The sequence below is a fragment of the Lepidochelys kempii genome, chromosome 21 (genome assembly GCF_965140265.1).
Source record: "Lepidochelys kempii isolate rLepKem1 chromosome 21, rLepKem1.hap2, whole genome shotgun sequence".
NCBI lineage: Eukaryota > Metazoa > Chordata > Testudines > Cheloniidae > Lepidochelys > Lepidochelys kempii.
The window spans coordinates 853,685-879,559 of NC_133276.1; the positions used below are offsets into that span (position 1 = coordinate 853,685).

Consider the following 25,875-nt stretch of genomic DNA (forward strand, 5'->3'; position numbering starts at 1 on the left):
GAGTGAGTCACCGGGGCTGGTCCTGTTGCCATGTCATAATTAATGCTGGCAGGGCTATATGGGATTAGCCACTCCTGTGGTTTTTGTGCCTCCTGTAGCTAATGGAGGAAGCTGCCACTCTTGTGTCAAACCAGCCTCTTGTGACAGTGAGATGAAAGGATCTGGAGGGGGACAGAGTCTGCATGTCGAGCCCCATATGTCAGGTTTCCCAGCCTCTTGGGCTGTGCCACTCACCAGCCAGTCACTCCCTCCTCTAAGTAAAACGCGTGTCTTGGAGTAACTCACCCCCGTGGATTGTCTCTGGTGCTCAGAACTGAGTACCGTACCCCTTCCCTCTTTTCACGTTTGCCATGCTGTGAAATGCCTTGTTTGGAAGGGAGTCAGCGAGGAGTAGATAGTGTGGTTCCTTGGCTTGATGTAAACACTGGAGGGACAACCAGAACTACAGGCTCAGATCTAGGTGTTCAGTGCTGACTAATCTGCTCTAGTTGGCACAGAAGGGATCTGAGCTTCCACTTAGCAGGGTTGGGAAATGAAATGGTAAAAACTTTGCCTGCAGCCCTGAACTTACTACAGATGAATCTGTCTAGCATGCCTGTAAATGTGATAGCTACATGCTGGAAGTACCCAGTGAAAAGGAACCAGTTGGATTACTTTAAATGTTTCCTTCCTGTAGATGAGGTACAAAAGCCCATAATTTGGGGCTGATGGCAAAACTCCATCCCTCTGTGTTGGGGGGTGGTGTGGAGGTAGTAGGCTGTCTTAAAATAGAGCAAATGAGTCACTGAGTGAGTCTGGCTGGATAGTACAAACCCACAGAGCATGTCTCACAGACCCTTTGCAGCCCCCTGGCTACGTCAGTGTTTCCCATGTGTTGCGTAGGGAGAGTCTGTGATGCTGCGTGGGACAGGCTGGATGGGGTGGAGATGGACTCTACCTCTGTTTTGAATTCCCTTGCTGCTGAAGTTGTCGCTCTTATGATGTAATTGCCTGGAGTGTGGCAACATTATGGAGATTGCACCTGCGCGCGAGCACACACACACACACACGCACGCGCGCGCGCCCCATTGACAGAACGAGGCCCCTTCTCACTGTCTTCAGCAGCAGCAGCCCTGTTAGCACTCAGACAGTTCCTCGGGGCTGCTGGAGGTTAGGGGGGAGCCTCTGGGCTGTGACAAAGAATCAGCCTATAGAGGCATTGAAAGTATTGGGCTGCTAATAAAATCTACCAGGCAAAGCAGCTAGGGACATTACTGTCTCTCTGTGGGTGCTTGGTGCTTGTGGGAGCTGAGCTGGAGTATCCTGCTCTAGGAAGGAGTCACTAGGCTCAATGTCTCCGATGATCACGGTTACAGCCCCAGCCTCCTGTCACTGAATTGGTCCTTATCTCTCAGGTCACCATAAGCGCCTGCTGCAAGTACAGTCGACTTCCAAGAGGAACCCACACTATCAGACCCTAGAGCGGGATCTGATTGAATTCCAAGAGCAGCAGCTCTTTGAGCTCTTTGTGGTGGTGTCCCTGCAGAAGAAGCCATCAGAGACGACGTACACCCCGCAAGTCATACAGCAGTTCCCCAGCAAGGTGGGTGCCACGCAGATGCCTCGATCTGTACCAGTCCCATCAGCTTCACTTTATCTGTTGAATTATTTTTCCCTCCCAGCATTTCCCTCCTCCCTGGCTCTGTGCAGATGAGCAGAGCCAGGATGTCCAGTAGCTAGGGTTCTAACCGGCTGGGTTCAACTTCTGGCTCTGCCACAGACTCTCTGAGTAAGTCACTCATCCTCTGTCTCATTTCACTGGTGACAGCATTTACCTACCTCACAGGGGTGTTAGGAGGAAAACACAGTAAAGACTCTGCGATGCTTGGGGCACTATATTAACTAGACTGTAGATAGATACACTTCTCCTGGAAAGGGTGAATTTCTTCATTATTTATATGACCAGAAGGGACCACTGTGATAATCTGGTCTGACCTCCTGTGTAACACAGACCCCAGGCCTTCCCTGAATTAACTCCTGTTTGAACTATAGCACATCTCTTAGAAAAACATCCAATTTTATTTTAAAAATTCCAGAGATGGAGAATCCACCACCACAACCCTTGGTAAATTGTTCCAATGGTTAATTACTCTCATTGTTAAAATTTTGCACCTAATTTCAAATCTGAATTTGTCTTCAAATTGAGGCCATTGGATCTTGTTATGCCATTGTCTGTTAGCCCTCTATTATTGAATTTGTTACCCGGGTAGATACTTGCAGACTGAACAAGTCTCATAACCTCTCATTAAGCTAAGCAGATTGAGCTCCTTGACGCTTTCATTATAAGGTATACTTTCCAATCTTTTAATCATTTTGTGGCTCTTCTCCGAACCTTCTCCAATTGATCAACATCCTTCTTGAGCTGTGGGCACCAGAATGGGACACACTATTCCAGCAGCGGTCACACCAGTGCCAAATACAGAGGTAAAATAACCTCTCTAGATTTCTGTGCAAGATTTTCCTGGTTTTTTACGTCCAAGAATCACATTAGCCCTTTTGGCCATGGTGTCGCACTGAGAGCTCATGTTCAGCTGATTATCCACCATAACCCCCAAGTCCTTTTCACAATGTGCAGCCAGCCTGTGTTGCTTCCCAAGAGAGAGGCCCCAGCCTGTAAGCCTGGCCTGCCTTCTTTGTTTCCAGAGGTATGACTTGACATTTGACCATATTAAAATGCATATTGCTTCAAGATTTTCATGGAGAAAACATCCTTTCCTGTGACATTTTTCTTGCTATGCACAAAGAGGGAGTGGCACGACCCAGTCCTTGATTCTTACTGAGCCTACAGTACTTGAACCTTGTACTCTGGAGCCACTCAGAAGGTGAGGAGTTTTTTCTCTTCTCTCTCTGGTCTCCTCAAGGGTGCTGGTAGAAACTGATTTAAATGCTGGTCCGAAGAGACAGTTTTACTCCAGTTAACCTTGTTGCTTTAAATCCTGTATGTGCTTGCAGCCATTCCTTCCCCCTTCTGAGTGTGGCGATAAAGCTGGGAGAACAGCAGGGTCCAGCATGTAGTTAGACCGTGTGTCACTTGGAGCTGTAATTAAACCTGTTCTGGCTTTTACTTGAGAAGGGGTAAAGCTGCTCTACCCTAAAGTACCCAGGCAACAGCTAACTTGGGCCTGTCTGCTGCACTATAAACAGTAATTTACCAAGTTTCAGAGTAACAGCCGTGTTAGTCTGTATTCGCAAAAAGAAAAGGAGTACTTGTGGCACCTTAGAGACTAACCAATTTATTTGAGCATGAGCTTTCGTGAGCTACAGCTCACTTCATCGGATGCATACCGTGTGTTTCCACGGTATGCATCCGATGAAGTGAGCTGTAGCTCACGAAAGCTCATGCTCAAATAAATTGGTTAGTCTCTAAGGTGCCACAAGTACTCCTTTTCTTTTTAGTAATTTACCAAGTTCCTTTTGTAACATGGATGCAGCTGGGTTTGTTTTTGGTAGGCTGTATTCTGCCTCACGGTACATGGGGCTTGAGACGCATTCCCACAGTGTGCTCTGATACTGATCCAGTGTTCTGGATGTGTCAGAAACCCACGAAGAACCTAGTGTTAGTGGGACAATAATCCGTAGGATCTGGTATTGTGGGTGGGATTGGCAGGGAGTGAAAGCACATGGTAATGTTCTTCTCTTCCAGTTTTAGTGCTGAGAGAGAATCAAACCCAGGAGGGGTTTGGGTTTCCTCTGAAGTAATTGGAACTGAAAATGTTGCTGCTGAGCCCTTTTATGAAATGAGAACTGCTCTCCCCTCTCAGCCCATGCTGGCTGGGCTGGAATAGATTATTTATGTTTTTACTTCTCGTGGAAGGTGCTCAGATACCAGTGACAGGGACCTTCTGAAAGCCTGGGCAGACAATAACATCTGAAGACTCTGTTCAGTGTAGGACTGTGGAGCAAACTACATATACATCTCCTGTTTATCACTCTTCTTGCTCCTTGCAGTTCTGGTCACACCAGGGCTAGTGTGGGGAATCTCTGAGGCTGCCCTTTGCTATGCATTTGGGTCTGAACATGCAGAATTAAAGCCTTGCTGTGCTTGATGAGTTTGTTTATGGCTCTGTAGTTGGCAGTTGGTCTCAGTTTTGTTCAGTTTGCTTTATGTGGCTTTCCTTGATATTTGGGGGAAAAAAAGAATGAAACCCCATGGAATCTAGTCACTGTTTCCAATGCGGCATGAGTCAACACATCCCTCCTTGTCTGTGTATCAACAGCAGCCAAGATGAGGTCAGTCCAGCTTTGGCTATCCAGCTGCATTTCCTCTCCTCTCCTGTGGGTCTCAGCAGCGCACCACAAGATACTGTGGATTTTCAGAGTTTCCAGAAAAGAAGTCTCCTGGGTTCTTGCAAAAAGAAAAAAGTTATTGTTGGGAATTAGCATGCCCTTTCTGTAGGAGGTGCAGTCATTTCACCATTATGGGAGGGCAAGTGGGGCTGCAAGGGAATCTGCTGTATCCAGAGCAATAAGTGTTTGACATGCAGTTGAGAGGATTGTGATTAAACATACTCGGTGACTCACAAAACACAGAAAGGAACACTGCCAGCCCCTGAGAGCAGTCTCAATTCAACAGGGTGAAACTGAGCGGAGGTGATATACTCCCAATATTGAAAGGCAGTGAAAATTTGGTTTGACTGAGTTCTTCTTCCCTGTGACCATCAGAGACTGGGGAGGTGGGGACAGAGCATCTTCCTTCCCTACTGCATCTGTTCAGTGGATCAGTTCCAGTCTGCACCACATGGCTGTTGGCCTGGTTTTATGATGATACTGACAAAACTAAAGATTTTCTCAATGTCTGTTTACTCTTTGCCTGATTTAGAATATTTTGTTGAATGCAACCAGATTTACACAGGAGGATCTTTCATGCTGGGATTCATGAGGAAATATCATACCAGTAATTAGGGAGCACTGATTATACCTTGGGTGCTGTGATTACAGATTAGTCTTGACTCTAAAAATAGCATTGCTCCCAAGTAATCTGCCTGTCCCCCTCTTCTGATGTCTAGGGCCAGAAAAACTCCTGTGCAACGGGCATCCTTTGGAGACCATCCATGTTACCTTTCTAACCTGTCTCATCTTGTAACACTTGAAGTGATGTTGAGGTTCCCATTGGACTGTGTAGTGATTGAAAGTGTGACTCCCAAATATGACTTGCGTTCCTTGGAAAAGACCATATGATCTTTTTCTCTGCTGTTTCCCATAAGTGGTTGAATCCCTTACTCCAAATGCAGCTGAGTCAGTGGTCCCACAGGGAAGCGCTAAATGACCCCCACTCTGTCCTTCCTGAGCAGTTCTGAAGGTGGAAGTGCTCCTGTTCTCTCTGAAGGACTTTGACTCGGGCTGAGTGGAGGTAACTGCAGTACCTGATGTCAAAGAATTTGTGCCCTTCTTATCTCTTAATGATGCACGAAACCTTTCTCCCTTCCCTCCCTTTGTAACAGACCATAGGAGGGATATACTCTCCTTACTGTGCAAGCTGGGATCCCCGCCTATTAGACATACAAGCGTAACCTTGAGAAGATATTTCTGTTCTATTAGTATCATGGCATCTCCTCTCAAGAGGACTGAGTGGGACAGTCTCACCCTGCAGTGATCACCGGGGGAGCTCTCCCAGCTTTATTCTATTATAAGCTGGGAAATGCCACTAAACTATATCCTCAGCTAAACCTAGTAGGCACAGGATGTAGCAAAAAAGTCTGTTGTTCGGTTGGAAACATGGGACCAGGAATTAGCTTTTCTCTTTGTGGAGCTGAGCATCAAAACGGTCTAATGATAAATAAGTACGTACCAGACCTGTAAGAGACCTGGGCTGAATCTGTTGTCAAGGCTGCACTGGGGCTCTGTGCTTTGAGTTGCATGGAGCAATATGAGAGGAAGCTGGGAATTTGGTGTAGCCAGAGTATATTCTCCTGCAGTCCCTACATCAGGCTTTTGGGGTTGATGCACACAAGCCCCTGCTGCAGGGTGGAGACTATACCTATTACAGTGAATGCTGCCACCATTGTTCTGAGATCCTGGGAGAGTTGCCCTGTATAACAGGCATGTGTTACCTTTCCCAGCCCGAGCATCCTTTCAGGCAGTCAAAGGATACCGAGGAGAGGCTAAAGGTCATCCCCAGGTTCTGCTTTCCAGATCCCAAAGCCTGGCTTCCAACATCAGAGCTCAAAAGGTAAAAGCTTGTGTTGTGATTAGATACTGGTTTCTGAGTTCCCAATGAAGTAATCGAGAAAGACGTGATGCCGGTGCTGGGTGCATAGGAATCTACCAGCCCCTCGGCAAAGCCTAGGTGGCTGTAGCTTAATCAAGATGAAACTGAAGAGATAAGCCAAGGGAAGGGGAACTCACTGGAGGTTTTGATCCCAAAATCGAGAGAGTTAGGGGAGGATAAGGTGCAGGGGTGGTCCCCGCCACCCCATGCAGGGCCATCTCTCCACTCATCCCCATTCCTGCTATTCCCAGCAGAGCCTCTACCTTATGTAGAGTCTGCAGCACTGTCCTGAGGTTAGTTCCTGCCTGCAGTGGCTGCTGCTTTTGGTGCTTGGCAGAGTGGAGGAGCTTGGAGATAGCATCCTGATGAGGAATCTTCTGCAGCTTACAGGCATCCTGGCCCCCTATGTGTGGGAGGGAAGGAGTCCGAAGCCAGGGAGCAGCTTCTAGGTCTCCCACATTGAGATCAAAGGGCTGCAGATGGGATGTGGGGTGTTGCACTTACTCCACATTACTTCAGCCCCCGATTGACCTGCTCCCCTGCGAGTCCCCCTCCTCCACAGTCAGTGAATTGCATGGTGAGTCTGACTCTTTCTGTTCTTGGGTTCCTCAGTGAAACCTTTTCCTTCGTGCTGACAGGCGAGGATGGCAGCCGCTGGTTCGGTTACTGCAAGAAGCTCTTGGTAAGCAGCTGTTTGTGAGACATGCTGCCATAGAGAGGGTCCACACTGATGGGGGTGGAGGGTTTTGCAGTCCAGCTAGGACCTGGATCAGCAGCAGCTTGTTGGCTAGGTATGAGCCGCATTGCTCTTAATGTGGGTTCTGGGGTTACCAGCCCTCTCAGACAGAGTAGAGCAGCAGTGCAGAGGGAAGGTGCGTGGTGTTGTCCGTACCCCATGGCACACAATGCCTAGAATGAATGGGGGTGGTGTGTGCAAGAGCCAGTTTTTGGGACTCATTACTCCCCTTGAGTTTCTAACTGAGTGCAGAGGGATTTGTAGTGGAAAGCACTCAGTGTGGAATTCAGTCACATGGGCTGAATACGTTGGGAGGCTTCAATATCCTTCAAGGCTGGCATGAGCATTTGTTGCCTTGCTTCCCTTGCTCTGCTCCAGGTGTAACTCTCTGCGTTCCCCTTGCCTTGTAGCCAGAAGGGAAAGGGAAGCGGCTCCCAGAGGTGTACTGCATGGTGAGCCGCCTGGGCTGCTTCAACCTCTTCTCCAAGGTGAGTGAGAAGCCTACCCCACGTGCTACAACCTGCCGCATCAGTCCGGCCTGTGCCTCTCAGCATGCTTTTCTGACTGTTGGAGAGCTCCAGGAAACAGCTGAGTTGCTGCAGTGCAGCCTCTAATAGCATTGCCGCATCTGACAATAGTAACCTTGACCCTGGGCAGGTTGGTTCCCTGCTGCATGTTACCCAAGTGCTTTGTCTAGCCCAGTTTAAATGACTCCAGCACTTGGGAGACCATTCCACAGCCAAATCCACTTCACACTTGGGAGAGGGTTCCTGATGTGAAGCCTTTGTGTCTCCTCTCTTCATGTCATCTCTTCATTCCTACTTACATGCCCATGGGGTGTGCAAATACCAGTTAGCCTCCATGTCAGTGATTCTATTCTGATTGGTTTCACAGCTCTGTAACTAAATATCTGTGACCACTATATGCCTGTCTGGGAGGAATCCGATATTCTGAGGAGATTCTGAAGGGGTGTAAAAGGGATGTCTCAAAACTGAAGTCAGTGGGAGTCAGTGAAGTCAGTATTTGACACTGCTGGAAATCAGCCCATTAAATTCCAACAGCAGTTTTATTCCTGAAGTGGGCATGTCCCACCTATGATGGGAATTCTCAGCAATGTAATGAGATTTATTGACCATGCTGGGGCCCCCAGAGCCAGTTCCTTGCTTCTGTTAATGGTATCACCAGCTGATTTTTTTAACGTTGCCCACTCTCTGCTTGCGTTTTGATGTCCCTATGTGACGCATCTGTGCAGGAGCCCTCCCCAAGGTGAAAGTCAAGGTCTAAATCTGGATTAGAGCCCTGATTATTGGAGCTGCAGTTTGTGGTCACACATCTAGAGATATTTCACCCCTAGTTCTGTCTTGTGCTGCAATGACAATACAACAACCGGAGACTTTTCTTGCAGATTCTGGATGAGGTTGAGAAGAGGCGAGAGATGTCCCCAGCCTTGGTGCACCCGTTCATGCGCAGTGTCATGGAGGCCCCTTTCCCTGCCCCCGGACGCACAATCACTGTGAAGAGCTTCCTGCCAGGAGCAGGAAATGAGGTAACTGTGAAATCAGGACTTGGCTGCGGATGTGGGTTGCTGTCTATATAAGGTGACTGTGTGTGGCTGGTATAGTGGTGCTTGACCAGTTTGCTGTTGTGCAGTGCTGGCTGTAGATTTCTCAGAGTGAGGATTGTTTCCTAAAGTCTCCACACAAGTCACTGGAGACAACTTTGCTGCCAAGAATGTAAACTACAATAGAAATGAATCTTGAGACTTATAGAGAAGGGGTGAGTTCAGAACCTTGCGCCACTCTCCAAGAGTGAGACAGCGCATATGATACTCGTGAGCCTTTGCATCCCACTTTTTGTAGAGCATCCATTGTTTCGTTTTCAGACACATTTCCAAATCCCCAGGTCTGTCTCTGCATTGCAGTCTCACTGTGCATCTCTGACTCCTTGCATCTCTGCTCTGCTTTCAGGTCATTGAACTCTGCCGTCCGTTGGATTCCCGGCTGGAACATGTGGATTTCGAGCGCTTGTTTAAGTGCCTTAGTGTCTGCCATCTGATCCGGGTGTGTGCCTCTCTCCTGCTGGAAAGGAGGGTGATCTTTGTTGCGGACAATCTGAGGTGAGAAATGAGTCAAACACATCTTGCTTTAAGAAGTTTCATGTTTCCTTCTGCTTCTGTGCCTTTTTTCCTGAACAAATTAATGTTTTATTTCTTTCAAACAGTTGCCTTTTAAGAGCTGCTTGGGGCCCTGTGTGTGCTAAGAGCTTAATAGTGCACAAGTTGCCCAAGGCTCTAGGCATCTGGATGTAGGATCTTCAGGCTGCCCTGGGCCCCATGCATATGGACAGTCAGTCAAGACTGTTTTCATTCTGCACATGAAAATTTAACCTGAGTTTTAACTGCAGATCTGTTAAAAGCTGGATCAGAAGTTGAGTCTAAATGGTGCACTTCAAAAGGAGACAAGGGAGCATTTAGTATGTGACCTAGCAAGATAGACTTTATCTGACAGCTGTGTATGCTGCTTCTGTTCCCCAGCTCCCTTTGAAGAGCAGGATGTGAATAAGTGACTATATAAATGGAGACCGTGGGCTCCTTCTCAGTCCTGGTGTGTGTGAATTACATTTTCCCTGAGTACTGGGCACTTGTCACTTAACTCTGTAGCTGGGATCTCACTATTTAATGTGCTGACAATTTATTGTGTTTTTTCTCTCCCTCTAGCACCTTGTCTAAATGTGGCCATGCTGTGGTAGCAACACTTTACCCTTTCACCTGGCAACACACCTACATTCCTGTTCTACCAGCATCCATGATAGATATTGTCTGCTCGCCAACCCCATTCCTTATTGGCATTCTTTCTTGCTCCTTGCCGCAGCTCCAGGACCTGCCCATAGAAGAGGTGAGACTTGGGGATGTTACAGAGGAAATGCAAGGGGTAGTTCAGATGCTGCTGGCCTGCCAACCATGTGGGAGGAATTCTGTGGCTTGTTTTATTTTGCGAACATACTAAATTCTCCCTTAATATGGTGCACACAGAATCTGTAGGTGACTTGCCAGCCACTAATTGATGTTCTGCAGGCTTTTATTTTCTAAGGGCTTGTCTACACTTACATTTTATAGCGCTCAAACTTGCTGGCTCAGGGGTGTGAAAAATCACCCCCCTGAGTGCAGCAAGTCTGAGCACTTTAAAGCGCTAGTGTAGACAGGCTCCAAGCGCTGGGAGCTAATCCCATCGTGGAGGTGGATTACCAGGAGTGCTGGGAGAGCTCTCTCCCAGTGCTCATGCGTGACCATGCTCACACTTCAAAGCGCTGCTGCGGGAGCGGTCCCGTGACAGCACTTTGAAGTTTCCAGTGTAGCCATGCCCTAAATTCCATAATTTTCACTGTTTTGAAAGACTGGATACATTTGTGTAAAATGTGTGGCTTGCGTGGTGCTGTGACTGGTGCTTTTCTCTCTATAGCTGCATAGTTGAGCTAGGCATAATAATGGTTAATGTCTGCTCCTCTTTCCCCAGGTACTGATTGTTGATCTTTGTGCTGACAACTTTCTGCAACAGGTGAGTAAAATAACCTTTCCAATGACCGATGGCTGCCCAGCATGTAGGGCAAAGGGTCACTCCATAGGGCATCACAGGATAAATATGTGCAAGAAACCCAACCAAGTACCAGGCCAAACAGACCTAGATCTGCAGGGCTCCAAGGACAGGACAAAGTGGTGCCTTTCTTCTGATCCTCTGTTAGAGGGAGATGGTACTGGCCTGCAAGTTCCAGAGTTTGCATGGGATACATAACCCTCAAGAATCAAGGTACTACTTACTTGGCTTAAGCTTAAGGCTGGCCCAGATATCTGTAAGTGCTTCCTCTATGTGGAGGAAGAAAACTAGGCTTCTGTGTTGCTTTGACCTCACTCTGGTCTTCTTGTTCAAGGTAAGGCAGCTGAGATTCTGATGTGGAATAAGATGGTTGGAAACAGAGGTATGAGTCCACCCAATTTAGGCTTAATCAGTTTTTCCCTTTATACATTTTCAAACAGAATACTGTCAGTTCTAATTTTTGATCACATGTATGTATAAAAAACAGATAGTCAACAGAAAAGACGGAACAGGCAGGAGTCCAGCTACTGAGTTCCAGGGTACCAGGAAGCTCTTCTACACTTCATGATGGTCATCTCAATTTCTGGACTGGTGTTCTCCAGTTTGAGCCTTCGTTCACTTGGTTTCTTATATCTTTACACATTACATTTTCATTAGCTTTCCTTCAATCAACACTATTTAACTTTATATATAGCCAGTTACACATTTACCCAAACTTTCATAATTTGTTTTGTTTTCCATTCTGTTATAAATCATTAACAGTACATCAACATTAAACTAACAAAGTGTAACCCTTTATTTTCTATCATTCAGCAATTTTCTTCATAGTTTAATTTTACAATTAAGTATATATGAATCCTAAATTATTCATTAACATAACCTTTATTTTTTACTTGAGTAGGAAAGTTATGGGGAACAATATGATCTTAATATCAACATATCCTTATCTTTTCCAAACATGAGTTTTTAGGGGACCTTTTTCTCATAGTTTAGCATTACACTTTAAAGTCATTAAAAAGCCTTGTCAGTAATTTTGCCAATTGCATTTTGAGGGGCTTTATTCCATTTAGGGCCTAGATGTGTAATTGTTTCCCAACAGCACAATTTTCCTGCCTGTGTTTTGGCCTCCCTTCTATTCTGGGCATTTGTTCTCCACAAGGTTTCTATTCTTATTGTCTAATCAGTTTGTTTCCAAGATTTGGGTTTTTTTGAAAAAACACCACTGTTCACTTGGGATTTTATGCTAGTCTCAAATATTCTCTCTTGTTTGAAAAATGCTTTGAGATCCTCAAATGAGAGTTGCTGTATATACATTTTAGAGTATTGTTTAGTGTGTGTGTAACAATTCCCTAAGTAGAAATAAAGCCTTATGTTTGGGGCTAGTGGTCATAGTGAATTCTCTGAGCTGTTTTGTTAATTTTAGAATGCTGGATGATTTAATATTCTACTTAATTATAGTTCTTTTTCAAATAATATCACTTCACTAGTACTTCACACTTTAGTGCCATACTAATTTAGCTAAGCATTTTGACACCCTGGGAGGCAACTCTGTATTATCCCCAACAGAAGGGGAAACTGAGGCAGAGAGGTTTAAATGACTTTCCTGATCTCCATCATACTTGGTTCACAGGACAATATTGGACATTTTTTCTTTGGCTTAGTCTTATAAAGTCCTACAGAGACTATAAATGTCCTTGCTGAAACAGTTCCATTTCCGTTGTGGTACTGATATGATCTTATTGCCTTTTTTCCCAATTGAGAATTCTCTTTGACTCACTGTTCTACTTTGCATTGCAGCCAGCACATGGAGTCTGATAGACACAGGTATTAAAGGATTAGTGCCTCACCAAGACTGACGTTGTAATTTGCTCTTTCTCCACAATAAATTTTGTTTGGTGTTTTATCATGGACATGTTCAGAGTTTGGTCTGCATACTGGGTGTGTCAGACGTGAAAGTCTTGTTTTGTATAGAGTATTTGTAATATGGGAATTTGAATTTAGCTGCTTTAAGTATCTGGTTTAAATGTTTATATTTGCTTGTCATGTTTTCATTTTTGTGGCCACAAGGGGCACATTCTATGCTGTCAGTGCATGTGGACACCATTCCATAGAGTAACTCAGATATGATCACTTAAACTAGCATATCACCAGAATCCCTTTCTCTGTTCGACATGGGCAAGTCTGTGTATTGATGATGTGAGATGTAATTCATGTGCCATAAGAGCCATCTCTCTTTGTTTAGGTATCAGACGAGGATGAGATCCTACCTCATAAACTCCAGGCCGCGCTTGGACAGATTTTGGAGGAACGAAATGAAATTTTGTCTCAGGAGCAGATTTACACACAAGGTGATTGTACCAAAGTGTTTGCACTATATGGAAGCCTGAGAGATTGCTCTGGCCTAGATGAGAGAACATGCAAATTAGAGATAAATGTTGGAAAGTGGCTGGGGCCACATGCTAACAAGTTATTTCCATGTGATCTCACTGAGAGAAGCTTTTCCATTTGGGTGTATTATAAAAAGGCAGAATGAGAAATGCAGTGCCCTAGATTTGCCTGATCCATGTGAGACAGCGCTTGTTCTCTTGGTGGTAGTTTTGGGTTTGTGTAACCCTTTTTACTCAAGGCACGTCAATAGGTCCTCTTCATTAAACACAAATGAGAGAGTTGCTGTACTTCAGAGTGTAGTCTGACACATTATGTGCAGAATCAGAGTTTTATACAGTAGCTTTTAAACTCGCTTATCTCAAAAGTGCTTTACAAAGCAGTGAATCATTCCAGGCAAGTTCATCAGCAGGTCTGTACTAAGTAATCACTCAAATTAAGTTCTGATACCAATTTGTGTGTCTGGTGCAATTCCTATATGTTACCACCCATTATAATGGTGGTGACCCTTCTAGCCCTATTGAGCCAGAAGGATGGCTGTTACTCTGGTGGGCTTTTAGGAAGAGTGAAGGAGATATTCTCCCAGGAGACTACTGCAGTGTGAAATAATGACTTTTGTGTCCTTCTGGTAGGTGATGTAACTCTGAACTCCCTGGTCTCTGAGGCCTTTGTACAGTTCTTTGTGGAGATTGTGGGACATTACTCCTTGCACATGAACGTCACAGAGAAAGGAGAGCGGGTGTTCCAGCGAGACCCATTCCGAAAGTCCCACACCTCCCGCAATGTGCGCCATTTCCTGGACCTGTTCATGGAAACACAGATGTTTGCAGGATTCATACAGGATCGGGAACTCCGTAAGAGTGGGGTCAAAGGTGAGACCTGCAATTCCCGCTGCTTCCTCTTAATGTTCTGGTGCACAAGTCACTTTTGTATAAAATGAGAAATGTATATATCAGTGTGACCCTGAAAGGATACTCCTGTATGATTTAAAATCCTTAGAAGCTGGTTCAGAAGAGACTGAGGGATCCTAATCATAGTAAGTATCCAAGCTCTGTGCTTGCCATCTGCCCTCTTAGCACTTTGGCCGTGTAATGCAGGAGCTACTGGGCTCTGAAAGGTGCTGATAGCTTTTAACCCTTCTCATTTTCAAACAGAAATGATCTCTACTAAGCCAACATATTTCTCAAATGGAAAGCAGAATCTCCTTTTTGGGCCTAAGTACATTACTTTAGCAGGAGTTTGTTCCTGCAAGATGGGGCTCCATTAGATTATGCTTTTTGTTATCAATGGTGTAGCTTGTTCCATTTCTTTGCACATTGCAGCTCAAGTGGCTAAATGATATTTTTCTTCCCTAGGCCTGTTTGAGGTCCGTGCCTTGGAGTATTTGGAGACCATTCCAGAGACTGAACCAAGCGGGATGAACAAAATTCTTCGCAGTCTGGGTAAATGTTTGGTTTTGTTGTTGGCCAGGTCAGTTGTTGAGCCTGCATATAAAGGTGTCCACTGAGCAGGTAGAATGTGGCCAAAAGGGGAGCACATTTTCTACCTTGCATAGTCTTTTACTTTTCTCAGGTGCTGCAAATTCCCCAGAATACTCAAAATGAGCTGCAACTCATTTCTTTACAAATCTATCCCCTGCCAGTGACACTTGGTACTTCTCAACAGGGATGTTGAGAAATCTTGGGCTAAAATAAATGGTGGTAGCCCCATCCCTGAAGACATGTAAAACAGGGCCAGATGAAGCATTAGGGAACAATCCTGCATTGGCTGAGAATGAACTAAAGAGCCTTAAGTCATTTCCATCTCAAACTATGATTCTGTTAGCCAAGATGGTTTCATGCTTTTGAAACTTAAGACGTGTTTAATTTACTTCTGATTCTGGAGCCTCTTCAGATTCTAATTTGTCTTTGCTTTTCTCTGTAGGAAGTAAAATGAAATTTCTTCAAAGGAAGTGAAAACACAAGTGCTGAAACACTGATGAAGAGGGATGTATTCATCACTTGGACACAAAGAGGAGTTTTGTATACAAATGCTGCCACCTTGTCCAAATGGTGTATCAGATGTACGGATTGGGCTGCAGCTCAGTCCATGGAAAGCTCAAATACTGGGAGAAAATGGAAACAAAAAACTGAGTACAATCCTTCAACTTCATGTGCCTGGTTTCACTGGAGTGTTGTAGAGGCAAACTGGAAATGGACGCAGGTGGAGAACTTGATGCTGGAGACGCTAATCACCTCATCCCCAGAGATGGGGAATTTTAAAGGGGAGCTTTTTTCTTTGTGAAGCTTCAGACTCCATACTTTTGCTGCTTGGCCTGATGAGCCATTCTTTAGGAAAAGTTTTCTGTTTGGTTAAAACCAATACAGCATTTAAGGACTAAGCTAATGTAATCATGACAGGGCTGTTGGTCATGCTGTGTGAATACTAGCACACAGAGAGGGTTCACGGGGCTGCCTTAGGAGCTGGAAGAATTGCTCTGGCTGCTGTTCGGTTCCCTTTTGCTGTCTCTCCTTCGAGTGCACTACCATATGCATGGTGTATGGTTTTGATAGCACCTACATATTCTTTGTTGGTTGATCTGAACTCAGAAATAGCTTCATTCAATGTAATTTGGACATCCCAGCTGTTTATCACAAAGCTTTACGTTTTTGAAAACCAAGTGGAAATGTCAGCTTATTTTTTGTTGATTTGACCTATATTCTGATTTCACACTGCCCAGTGCTCCTCACCCTTCACACAGACACATGGAATATGCTTGTCCTTTACCTTATTGCATACACTTAACTGCTATAAGTTTGATCTGGGTGACTTCCACAAAACAGAACTGCATTTTTTGGGGATAAAATGGCATCATCTTTGCATAGGGAGCCACAGTAATTCTTTAAATGTTGGCATTAAAATCAACTGTTTAATATTGAATCAGTGCAAATGACAGGAAAAGTCACTCAAGGATGCAGATGCTGAGCCAGATATTTTTAAAGGATTTTAAAAACAGATCCTTTTTTCCTCTAAACTTTCTCTCTAGCTGCTTTGTGCCTTTACTGTGGAATTAAAAAGTTGGACAAATGTGATTTCTTCCTTTCCTCACCCTGTCTTAGTTCTCTGCTGTTGAGAAATGTGGGTTCCTCAGCATCTGTTGTGGGGGAAGAATATAGATACAGTGGGTGATGGCAATTCAGTCCCATGATGGTTTGAACATAGTTTACAATAGTTGCCTGGGTTTGTATTTAATATATTTATGCCAGTTATTTATTCAAAGTAATTAATGATATTTCCCTATTGTATTTAGCCACTTAATCAAACCATTCTCTAGGCCTCTGTGGGCCACTGGCTGCAGTTAGAGGATAGTTTCTGATGGAGTTTTATCCCATAAACAGATGTTTACATGTAACTGAAACAGACTCTGACTGAATGCTGAGTGTGTGTAATATACAGTGACTCCCAATAGTGAAGTGATAAGTCTTCTCTGGTACTCTAACTTAAGGGCTAAGAGAAAGTACTAGCCCTAGGTGGAGGACTTGGCCCATGGAATTCATGCACTAGTTTGACCCAGCAGAGATCAATTCCTGTTACAGGCTTATAAACAGAATGAGCTTGTGTTCCTCACTAGAAGCTTGTCTACATCTGAAAACAGCTGCCTGATAAGCTGTCTGTACCCTAGATACTTTTTCTCCTCAACAAGCAGCCAAGACTTGAGGTAAGTTAGGGGGGTGTGTGGCTGAATAGTAGAATTCCCTATAAAGCCTGGTAGCTAGAGTTAAGAGCTGAAGGGGAGGCTTTAGCATCTCTAATGCTGGGATGCTGTTTGTTTTGACAAGAAACTTTAGATTTGTGTTAACTCACTTTTTCCAGTTCTGTTTTAATCTTTCTTTTAAATCTTTTGCTTAGGTCAGAACTAGTTATCTGACAAGCTCATTCTTCATTAAATCTAAGCTCAAGTGTTCAGTTCCTAAATGTGAAAGTACATAAAACATATTAAAACAATGGCCTTTTGTGGTTAATTAGTTTCTCTGTAGCCCTCAGCAACTTATTACTGTGGCTGTGTGGGTAAGGGCTAGCCCAGGGTAAGTTCAGCCTGCAGGAGCTACAGCAGGGAGGCTGGTTCTAAATGGAGTCTGCAGCCACCTACAGCTTGTCAGTCGCCCTTCCTCAGCCTCAGGCAGCACCCCGGGGGTGGGTAAACTGACCGGGGGTGGCTGCAGGCAGGGACCCATCTCCGTTTAGGAACTTTGTCAACATGGCTCCCTTCTGTGGCTGTAGCCTTTCCGCACAACTGCCTAGAGCGGCTACAGCCCTCAGGGGCTGCCTACGCTGCTCCCTCGTCCCTGGCGTAACCCTGCCAGCCAAGCTGTGGCCGTGAGGTGACAAACCAGGGTCAGGTCCTGCCCGGCTACCGCCAGAGCGTTTGTGCATCTCCCCTCCCCCCCAGCGCTGGGGCGACGGGCACGGGGCCGGTCTTGCTGTCCGCAGCCCCGCCCTGAGGGAGGGCCCGCAACGGCCCCTGCATGGGAGGGCTGGGGCAGCAGCGCCTCAACTCCCGGCCTCTGAGGAGACATCGCGTGCGAATGTCACGCCCGCGCGGAAAGTGGCGGGATGAGGCGCTCCAGGTTGCGCGTGCGCGTTGGGCAGCTTCGGAGCGCGTCTCTCTGCGCCTGCGCGCCGAGGGCAAGGGGCTGGCGCAGGCGCCCTGAGGGCAGTGGTGTGGGGGCCACCGCGCAGGCGCAGCGGAGCGGAGCGCGCGGTCATTGCTGCTATGTCGGGGCCGGGGCCGGTGGCCGGGGAGGTAGCGGTAGATGCGCTACCCTACTTCGACCAGGGCTATGAGGCGCCGGGCGTACGGGAGGCGGTGAGTGCTGGGCCCCGCCCCCTGCGGTGCACGGCCGGTGTCGTGGGGCACAGGGGAGGGACCTGGAGAAGTGTAGACTGGGTGGGGGGGATGTGGGACGGGGGGGGTACCGGGGGGAGGGGTGGGGGGAATGTGGGACGGGGGGGTACCGGGAGGAGGGGAGGGGTGGGGGGAATGTGGGACGGGGGGGTACCGGGGGGGTACCGGGAGGAGGGGAGGGGAGGGGAGGGGAGGGGTGGGGGGAATGTGGGACCGGGGGGGGGTACCGGGAGGAGGGGAGGGGTGGGGGGAATGTGGGACCGGGGGGGGGTACCGGGAGGAGGGGAGGGGTGGGGGGAATGTGGGACCGGGGGGGGGTACCGGGAGGAGGGGAGGGGTGGGGGGAATGTGGGACCGGGGGGGGGTACCGGGAGGAGGGGAGGGGTGGGGGGAATGTGGGACCGGGAGGAGGGGAGGGGAGGGGTGGGGGGAATGTGGGACCGGGGGGGGGTACCGGGAGGAGGGGAGGGGTGGGGGGAATGTGGGACCGGGGGGGGGTACCGGGAGGAGGGGAGGGGTGGGGGGAATGTGGGACCGGGGGGGGGTACCGGGGGCAGGGGTCGGGGGAATGTGGGTCGGGGGGGGGTACCGGGGGGAGGGGTGGGGTGTACGGGGTGGGGGGAATGTGGGACGGGGGGGTACCGAGGGGAGGGGTCGGGGGAATGTGGGTAGGGGGGGTACCGGGAGGAGAGGAGGGGAGGGGTGGGGTGGGGGGAATGTGGGACGGGGGGGGTACCGGGGGGAGGGGTGGGGGGAATGTGGGACGGGGGGAATGTGGGACGGGGGGGGTACCGGGGGGAGGGGTGGGGGGAATGTGGGACGGGGGGGGGTATCGGGAGGAGGGGAGGGGAGGGGAGGGGTGGGGGGAATGTGGGACGGGGGGGGGTATCGGGAGGAGGGGAGGGGAGGGGTGGGGGGAATGTGGGACGGGGGGGGTATCGGGAGGAGGGGAGGGGAGGGGTGGGGGGAATGTGGGACGGGGGGGGTATCGGGAGGAGGGGAGGGGAGGGGTGGGGGGAATGTGGGGCGGGGGGGGGTACCGGGAGGAGGGGAGGGGTGGGGGGAATGTGGGACGGGGGGGGGTACCGGGAGGAGGGGAGGGGTAGGGGGAATGTGGGACGGGGGGGAGGTGTGTGCGTACCTGGCAGTCCTGGCCGGGCGGGGTACCGTGGGGAGGGGAGGGGTGGGGGGAATGTGGGACGGGGGGGTACCGGGGGGAGGGGTGGGGTGTACGGGGTGGGGGGAATGTGGGACGGGGGGGAGTACCGAGGGGAGGGGTCGGGGGAATGTGGGTCGGGGGGGGTACCGGGAGGAGGGGAGGGGAGGGGTGGGGGGAATGTGGGACGGGGGGGAGTACCGAGGGGAGGGGTCGGGGGAATGTGGGTCGGGGGGGGGTACCGGGAGGAGGGGAGGGGTGGGGGGAATGTGGGACGGGGGGGAGGTGTGTGCGTACCTGGCAGTCCTGGCCGGGCGGGATCCAGCAGCTGTGATGCAGGGGTGGGACCATTCGGGGTGTGGAGACACAGAGCCATAACTAACAGGGGACAGCGGCCCAATGCGCAAAGCTGTGGGGATAGAGAAATGACGGGGTCCCAAAGCTTGCTCACTCCTGGTGGAGGAAAACCTACAGCGCATTCTGATCTGCAAGGAAAAATCCTGGATGTTTCTTTACATGTCAGAAATACACACGGATGGAGATCAGAGGACCACAAAAGGGGTCATGTCCAGGACAACCTGGACGTAACCCTACGGTGCGCTGACCCTGCTCCGCTCTGCTCTCTCTAGGCTGCGGCCCTGGTGGAGGAGGAGACGCGACGCTACCGGCCCACTAAGAATTACCTCAGCTACCTGCCCACGCCTGACTACAGTGCCTTTGAGGTGAGCCAGGGCTGGACACACAGGGAGGTGCTGTGGGCAGCCAGAGCCAGGCCTTGAAGTTTCCTGGTTACAGGGTCCTGCCAGGAGGCTGCTGCAGCCCAGGCCAGCTGTGCCCTCACTGTGGGGCTGAGGTGCAAAGAAAACTGCTGCCATCAGTCACTGCGTGGCAGGGCTCCGGCCTCTCCTGCCCTCAGGGGTGGGAGCACTCTGGGACTGTCCTTCCCCCTACTTGGCTGTGGGTAACTGTCTGCTCTGCACCAACAGACGGAAATTATGCGGAATGAGTTTGAGCGCCTGGCAGCTCGGCAGCCCATAGAGCTCCTCAGCATGAAACGGTGAGTGAGAGTCCGCACAAGCGACGTCTGTGAGCCACGTGGGCAAGGCCTGGTCTGGATGGGACCATTTCAGACCCTGGCAGGCCTGCTCTCGCTGACAGATGCTGTGTAGTGCACGATTCTTAGGCCAGGTCTACAGTACAGACCCATATTGGTAAAACTAAGCGACATAGTTATACCTACCTACCCTCTGTGTTGACAGCGCTATGTCGATGGGGGAGTTTCTCCTCTTGACACAGCTACTGCCTCTCGGGGAGATGGATTAACTAGGGGAAAAACTCTCCTATTGGCGTAGGAGCGTCTTCACTTAAGTGCTACAGCGGCGCAGCTGTATTGGTGCAGCTGTGCCAAAGCAACATTTTAAGTGTAGACCTGTCCTTATTTGTGCAGCTGCTTTTAATAATGCTTTGTTTTGTTGAAAATGTTGCAGCTTTAATTAGGGCTACTTTTCTTTAAAACATATAGTCTCGTTTTCTAACAGGAGGAACAGAGAAGCCAAAATCACATCTTTTTTTAGATGATGCAGCCATGGAGCCTCAGACTTCTTGGCAAGTTCAAATAGCTTCAACCTCTCTCTATTGAAAACTCAGGATTGCCAGAGTGGAGAGACATCCAGCTGAGACGCACGATAGGCTGACCACCCTTAAGTTTCAGCAGATAACCTTTCCTGTTGTATAGGTCAGCCCAGCTCTGTTAAATGTATGGACAATTTGAAATGGGAAGCTGCTACTTCTAGCAGTAATAGGCTGTATTTCATTCATTACATTTATTTTGACAAATAGCTACACATTGCATTGTTTCTTACTAAATAAAAATGGACTACAAGACTCCTTCCTCTATTTTCTCTATCTTGATGGCTGGTTCTGAGCATGACTCTTTGGACTCTATCTCTGGTAAACAGTAGGTAACGAAGATCCAAAGGCAACTAGGCATGTGCTAACTTTTCTAGGCCTTAGAATCCCCTTCCCATCTTCATCTAATATGATCATGATGTGAAGTTCTTGCTTTATAGAAAGCCTGTTTCAAATGTAGTAATACTATAGGGCAGCAGTTCTCAAACTTTAGCAACCTGAGTACCCTCATTTTGATTTAAAATTTTTTGCGGACCCTTGAACACCCTGCTGAGCCTGAGATCCCACCCCAACTCTACCCCTTCACCCACCTCTTCCAGCCCCACTCCTCCTCCCTCCCTCCCAGCGCCACCTGCACCCGAGGAACAGCTGTTCCATGGCAACTTCAGGGCTGTCCTTAGGGAAAATGGCACCCTGGGTGAACTTGCATTTTGGTGCCCTTGGCCCCCATGGGCATGGCGTGCACCCCTGCTCTAGAGAAGTCACATGGCTCGGCTTTTTGTCCAGTTGCCCCCCTCCAGCTTGGGTCCCCCGCATCCAGACACTGCTGCTCCTCCTGCTGTCTCCGCCAGCCCAGCTGGCTCTCTGCAGGTCGCGTAGGAATCAGGCAAACCCTGCGCATGGTGCCCCCTTTGGCAGGCCACCCTGGGGTACTGCCCACCTGGTGTCGTGCAGGAGGCGCTGGGAGTCAGATGACATGGCCAGCCATGGGAGTTTAATTGCTATGATTTTAAGAGCTGCCTGGGTCTGTTCAGTGAGAAATGTTGCTGTAGAAAATTACAAAATCTCATTTCAGCAAAGACGACTGACAAGAAGTAGAGAGAGATTAGGTATTTAGTGATATGCCTGCAGTTCTCAGCTAGAGACATTTGAAATCATAGTAATTGAGCAAATAAAAGTTGTTCTGCATACGGAGTGTATTGATGACTAGTTCTGAGCTGATGGCTTTCTCTACATTAGATTTGACACTTGGTCAGAGTTTGTGCTTCTGAGCAAAACTGGTTCTAGAAGGTCTAAATGATACCACCTTAATTGTAGTTGAGAGACATTTTTCTGGTTGGCTTTATTTCAGGTATGAGCTGCCTGCTCCCTCCTCTGGTCAGAAGAATGATATCACAGCATGGCAAGAATGTGTTAATAACTCAATGGCTCAGCTGGAGCATCAGGCTGTTCGGATTGAGAATCTGGAGTTAATGTCTCAGCATGGCTGCAATGCTTGGAAAGTGTATAACGAGTAAGTAGTCCCTTCTTTTCTTCTGAAAATACTGGACAAAAGTGGTGTCAATTTTCAGTTTTTCAGGTGTTTTCCATATAACTTCTTCAGAATAATTACCGAATTCTATTGAAATGTCTCTCACAACTTCAGAACCTATCCTGGAACCATGGTAGAGTTCATATGATCAGTCTGTATGCTGATGATGGTGGAAGGGAACTCTCTCTACCCTTCCTATTGAGACCACAGAAGTGGTTGCATAGCCTGCTGCAGTAGCCCTGCTATTGCCACAACCCTCTCTCTTGTGCCATGCACCTAACAGTCATATCCTATATTCCAGGCTCTCTCACTGTTCCAAATACAATGGGGCCCAGGGAGCCCAACAGAAGACAGCTGCAACATGTGCTGGTTTTGTGTCCATCTTTTCAGGGTCCCCAGATCTTCCTCCTCCCTTTCTGCAGAAGAAGTTTAGTTTTATTAGAGGGCAGATTGGAAGAGGGGGATGGGGTTTTAGACCTTACAGTGAAATCTGTCTTGAGTGACTATTAAGGGAACCAGCCAGAATCTGCTTTCCTCAGTGGTTCTCAAGCTAATTTGTGGAGCCCTTCCTGGGTGGTTTGCAGAATGGAGTATGTTAAAACCTAGACAGAGACAGGATTGAGGCATTCACAGAGATGTCTGAGAGAAGCTCTGAGTTCTACAGAATGAAAGAGGTTGGAGAATTCCTGGTAGATGTTTGTGCCCTTAACTGAAGTGTAAGGTGGGAAACTGAAGCATGAGTCCATCCAAATTTATGCTTAGTCAGGCTTTGTCTTTGATTCTATCTGAAAATGTACAAATATTGTCACTTATAGTTTCTGATATTTATGTGGCAAATAACAAACAGATAAAATGGAACAGGTAGGGTCCCAAGTTACTGAGTCCAGGATACCAGGACGCTCTTCTCCACTTCATGATGGTCATCTCAGTCTCTGGACAGATACTCTCCAACTTCAGTCCTCGTTCACTTTGTATTTTTTTTATACTTTCCACATCACATATGCATTAGCTTTCTTCCAATCAACATTAAGCACCATGTCTTACATAACACGTACAATACGCATGCACAAACTTCAGTGTATGTCACTTATGTTGTCCACATTATCTTTGTGTCACCTTACTCCTGCTTTTCCCAGTACTGGGACTTTCTGGCATGACGTTTTGTGTATTTTATTGCACTGATTACCTTTCTCTTGTCTGTGTCCTCCAACCCAATAAATTCTGTGAACAAAATAAAATGTCCTGTCAGCTGTAAACAATCATTTAAGCAAGTCTTCCTAAGAGAGAAATTGGCAAAATTCATGTCAAGGAAAGACTAGGCCAGAGCCTTAGCATAAGTATTACACTGGTCTATCCAACTCATTCTCTATACATGATCATAAACTATTAACATTAACAAAATGTAAACTTTTTTTAACATTCAGCAATTTTTCATCTCTGGATATCATAGTTCAATATGTGTGTGTCCTAAATTATTCATTAACCTTTATTTTTCTTATTTGAGTAGGAAAATTGTGGGGAATAATGTGTGCCAATTTGAGTATATTTTTATCTTTTCAAATACAGGTTTCCAAGGGACTTTTTGCTCAAAGTTTAGCATCACACTGATAAATCAATAAAAAGTCTTGTCAGTAATTTTGCCTGTTGTATTTTGAGGTGCATTTTTCAGTTTAGGGCCTATGTGTTTAATTGTTTCCCAGCAGGTCAACCCAAATCATACAGAGTTACTGTAAAATTGTTGTATAAGATACAGTGTGCCTCTTCAAGGTGAGGTGCAAATATCAGACATCTTGGCCTGGGTGGGGAGTATGACCATCATGTTGCCCTTATGTCATTTGGGAGAAATAAATGACATACCAGTCTTTGTTTTTCCTTGCTTCCCTCTGATTGTATAGCTCTGAGTGAGCTGATAAATTTAATGTGTTCTCCTGTTTTTACACTTTTCATCTTTGCTTATTAGACACCTGGTTCATATGATCGAACAAGCGCAGAAAGAACTACAGAAATTGAGGTAAGTGCAGCCCTTTCTCATCCTTGTGTTCAAACTTGGAAGGAACTCTAATGGGAATTCCCCAATAACCGATATAGAAAGGCCTCCACTCATCCCTAGGCTGCTGCCAGGGTTGTAGAGAAGAGGGTCTGGTCATGTTTCTTTTGGTTTTGTGCTGAAGCAGCAGGTGGTGAATTTTATGTCCGCAGTCCGCTTTCTCTTTAGACGTGGTACTTAGGTTTAGTTTATATGCATGCCTGTGACTGAGCTTCATGCTTCTGGTGCTGTGCATTTGGGTATCCAGGATCCTTTCCAGTAGCTGGGTTGCATTTCAAGCACAATAGCAAATGTTAAACTTCCAGGGGAGCAGAAAAAGTGAATGCAATTGTGTGGTTAAACAAGTAACATTTTCTCCCAGGAAAAACATTCAAGATCTCAACTGGCAGCGAAAGAACATGCAGCTCACAGCTGGGTCTAAGTTACGAGAGATGGAGTCAACGTAAGTGTCCAAAATCTCCTTCTCTTAATCTAATTCTTCCCCAAATACACATTCTGCATGGGTTTTTTTCTCCCTCTGAGAGGATAGCCTCCGACAGGCTTTTGGTGACCCAGTTAGATGTCTTTACAGGATTGGCATCACCTTGTGCATCTTTTATCAGGGAACACTAGCTGCAAGTAATAGTTGTTTAACTGGTCAGTGTGGCTGCTTGAAGCAGTGACTGAATAGGGAGGGCAGAGGACACATTAGCAATTTGAAATCACCTACAGAACTTACTTTATTTCTAAAACTCTTAGTTTTCTAACTGTCAGGAATCTGAATATGTCAGGTTTTGCACATTGTGGTTTAACATCAAGTAACGAGAATGAACGTTCCATCACTTACTCTGTTTAAGTTGGTCATATGTAGTGGCTGAAGTTTATCAGATATTGAGGAACTACTTTCTTGTTTGTATCTAATGGACTGATCCAAAGGCGCAGCTACCTTGCTTTAATTATAGAAATAGTTATTGCTCTGAACAGTCTTAATTAGTATTTAAATTTTGGGTTTTTATATGTTCTGTTCCAGGTGGGTGTCTCTGGTCAGTAAAAACTATGAGATTGAGCGAACGATTGTGCAACTAGAAAACGAAATCTTACAAATTAAACAGCAGCATGGGGAGGCCAACAAGGAGAACATCGAGCAAGAGTTCTGAGGTCTGACCCCTGCCATTCACTGCAGCACATTTGCAACTTTTTTGTGTGGAGAGGCCACGTGTCCTTAGGCTCTCTAATATCTGCATGTGTAATGAGATGGAAAACCATCATCAGTGTTCAGTTTCTTGTTTTAAGACTAGGAGGAGGTAGAGCAGATTCAGGAAAAAAAAATCCTGCTCCATAGACTGAATGCACAAGGATTTCATGTGTGAATCTTTGGTTCTTGGACAGAACCATATTTAATTGTTTTTGTATTTCTTATACCTGAAATAAACGTCTTTCTAACTTTCTTTGGCTTCTGATAGCTGTAAACATCTGAGCATTGTCAGATACTGAACCTCATGTAGGTACCTTAAGCTTGTACGCATGTTTCATTTCATAAGAGCCATTAGAGAGCATGATATTATCAAGGCCATAGATGGAACAAGTTCTTTCTTGAGACAACGTTTTGAATTTACTAATGAGAGTGGATTCATTGCTGTGGTTTCTATCTCCATGACCTTTAGAAGGAGCTTTTGCTGGTCTTTGCAAA

The 25,875-nt window shown here is 47.1% G+C and overlaps 2 protein-coding genes across 15 annotated transcripts in view; both read left to right on the forward strand.

The window, feature by feature from the left end:
* The window catches only part of DENND2C (DENN domain containing 2C), a 47,544-nt gene extending 30,625 nt beyond the window's left edge, over window positions 1-16,919 (forward strand). For 8 of the 13 annotated variants that reach the window (XM_073320193.1, XM_073320187.1, XM_073320190.1 and 5 more), the window contains 12 exons: window positions 1,395-1,582; window positions 6,099-6,208; window positions 6,860-6,929; window positions 7,394-7,471; window positions 8,389-8,529; window positions 8,951-9,099; window positions 9,700-9,877; window positions 10,496-10,537; window positions 12,816-12,921; window positions 13,591-13,830; window positions 14,314-14,400; window positions 14,882-16,919. In XM_073320193.1, the coding sequence (XP_073176294.1) occupies window positions 1,395-1,582; window positions 6,099-6,208; window positions 6,860-6,929; window positions 7,394-7,471; window positions 8,389-8,529; window positions 8,951-9,099; window positions 9,700-9,877; window positions 10,496-10,537; window positions 12,816-12,921; window positions 13,591-13,830; window positions 14,314-14,400; window positions 14,882-14,913 (1,421 nt within the window). In that variant the 3' untranslated portion in view covers window positions 14,914-16,919. Of the gene's footprint in view, window positions 1-1,394; window positions 1,583-6,098; window positions 6,209-6,859; window positions 6,930-7,393; window positions 7,472-8,388; window positions 8,530-8,950; window positions 9,100-9,699; window positions 9,878-10,495; window positions 10,956-12,370; window positions 12,398-12,815; window positions 12,922-13,590; window positions 13,831-14,313; window positions 14,401-14,881 lie in introns of those variants that run through there. The other 5 variants (XR_012155838.1, XM_073320196.1, XM_073320195.1 and 2 more) reach the window with 5 other exon arrangements.
* Window positions 16,920-17,662: 743 nt separating this feature from the next.
* BCAS2 (BCAS2 pre-mRNA processing factor) lies at window positions 17,663-25,633 on the forward strand. Of its 2 annotated transcripts, XM_073320069.1 has the most exons (7): window positions 17,663-17,804; window positions 19,629-19,721; window positions 19,986-20,056; window positions 21,980-22,141; window positions 24,120-24,170; window positions 24,568-24,648; window positions 25,216-25,633. In XM_073320069.1, exons 1-7 carry the CDS (start codon window positions 17,712-17,714, stop codon window positions 25,340-25,342), a joined length of 678 nt encoding a protein of 225 aa, XP_073176170.1. In that variant the 5' UTR covers window positions 17,663-17,711; the 3' UTR covers window positions 25,343-25,633. The 2 variants fall into 2 exon arrangements, with proteins under 2 accessions (XP_073176170.1, XP_073176172.1); XM_073320071.1 differs by lacking the exon at window positions 19,986-20,056.
* The last annotated feature ends 242 nt before the right edge of the window (window positions 25,634-25,875 follow it).

What these genes read in the sequence shown, in the direction of transcription:
- BCAS2 (XM_073320069.1), top strand. Translation starts at nt 17,712, where the DNA reads ATGTCGGGGCCGGGGCCGGTGGCCGGGGAGGTAGCGGTAGATGCGCTA. An exon ending in CGCCGGGCGTACGGGAGGCG is followed by an intron (nt 17,805 to 19,628) that starts GTGAGTGCTGGG and finishes TGCTCTCTCTAG; the next exon opens with GCTGCGGCCCTGGTGGAGGA. An exon ending in CTGACTACAGTGCCTTTGAG is followed by an intron (nt 19,722 to 19,985) that starts GTGAGCCAGGGC and finishes CTGCACCAACAG; the next exon opens with ACGGAAATTATGCGGAATGA.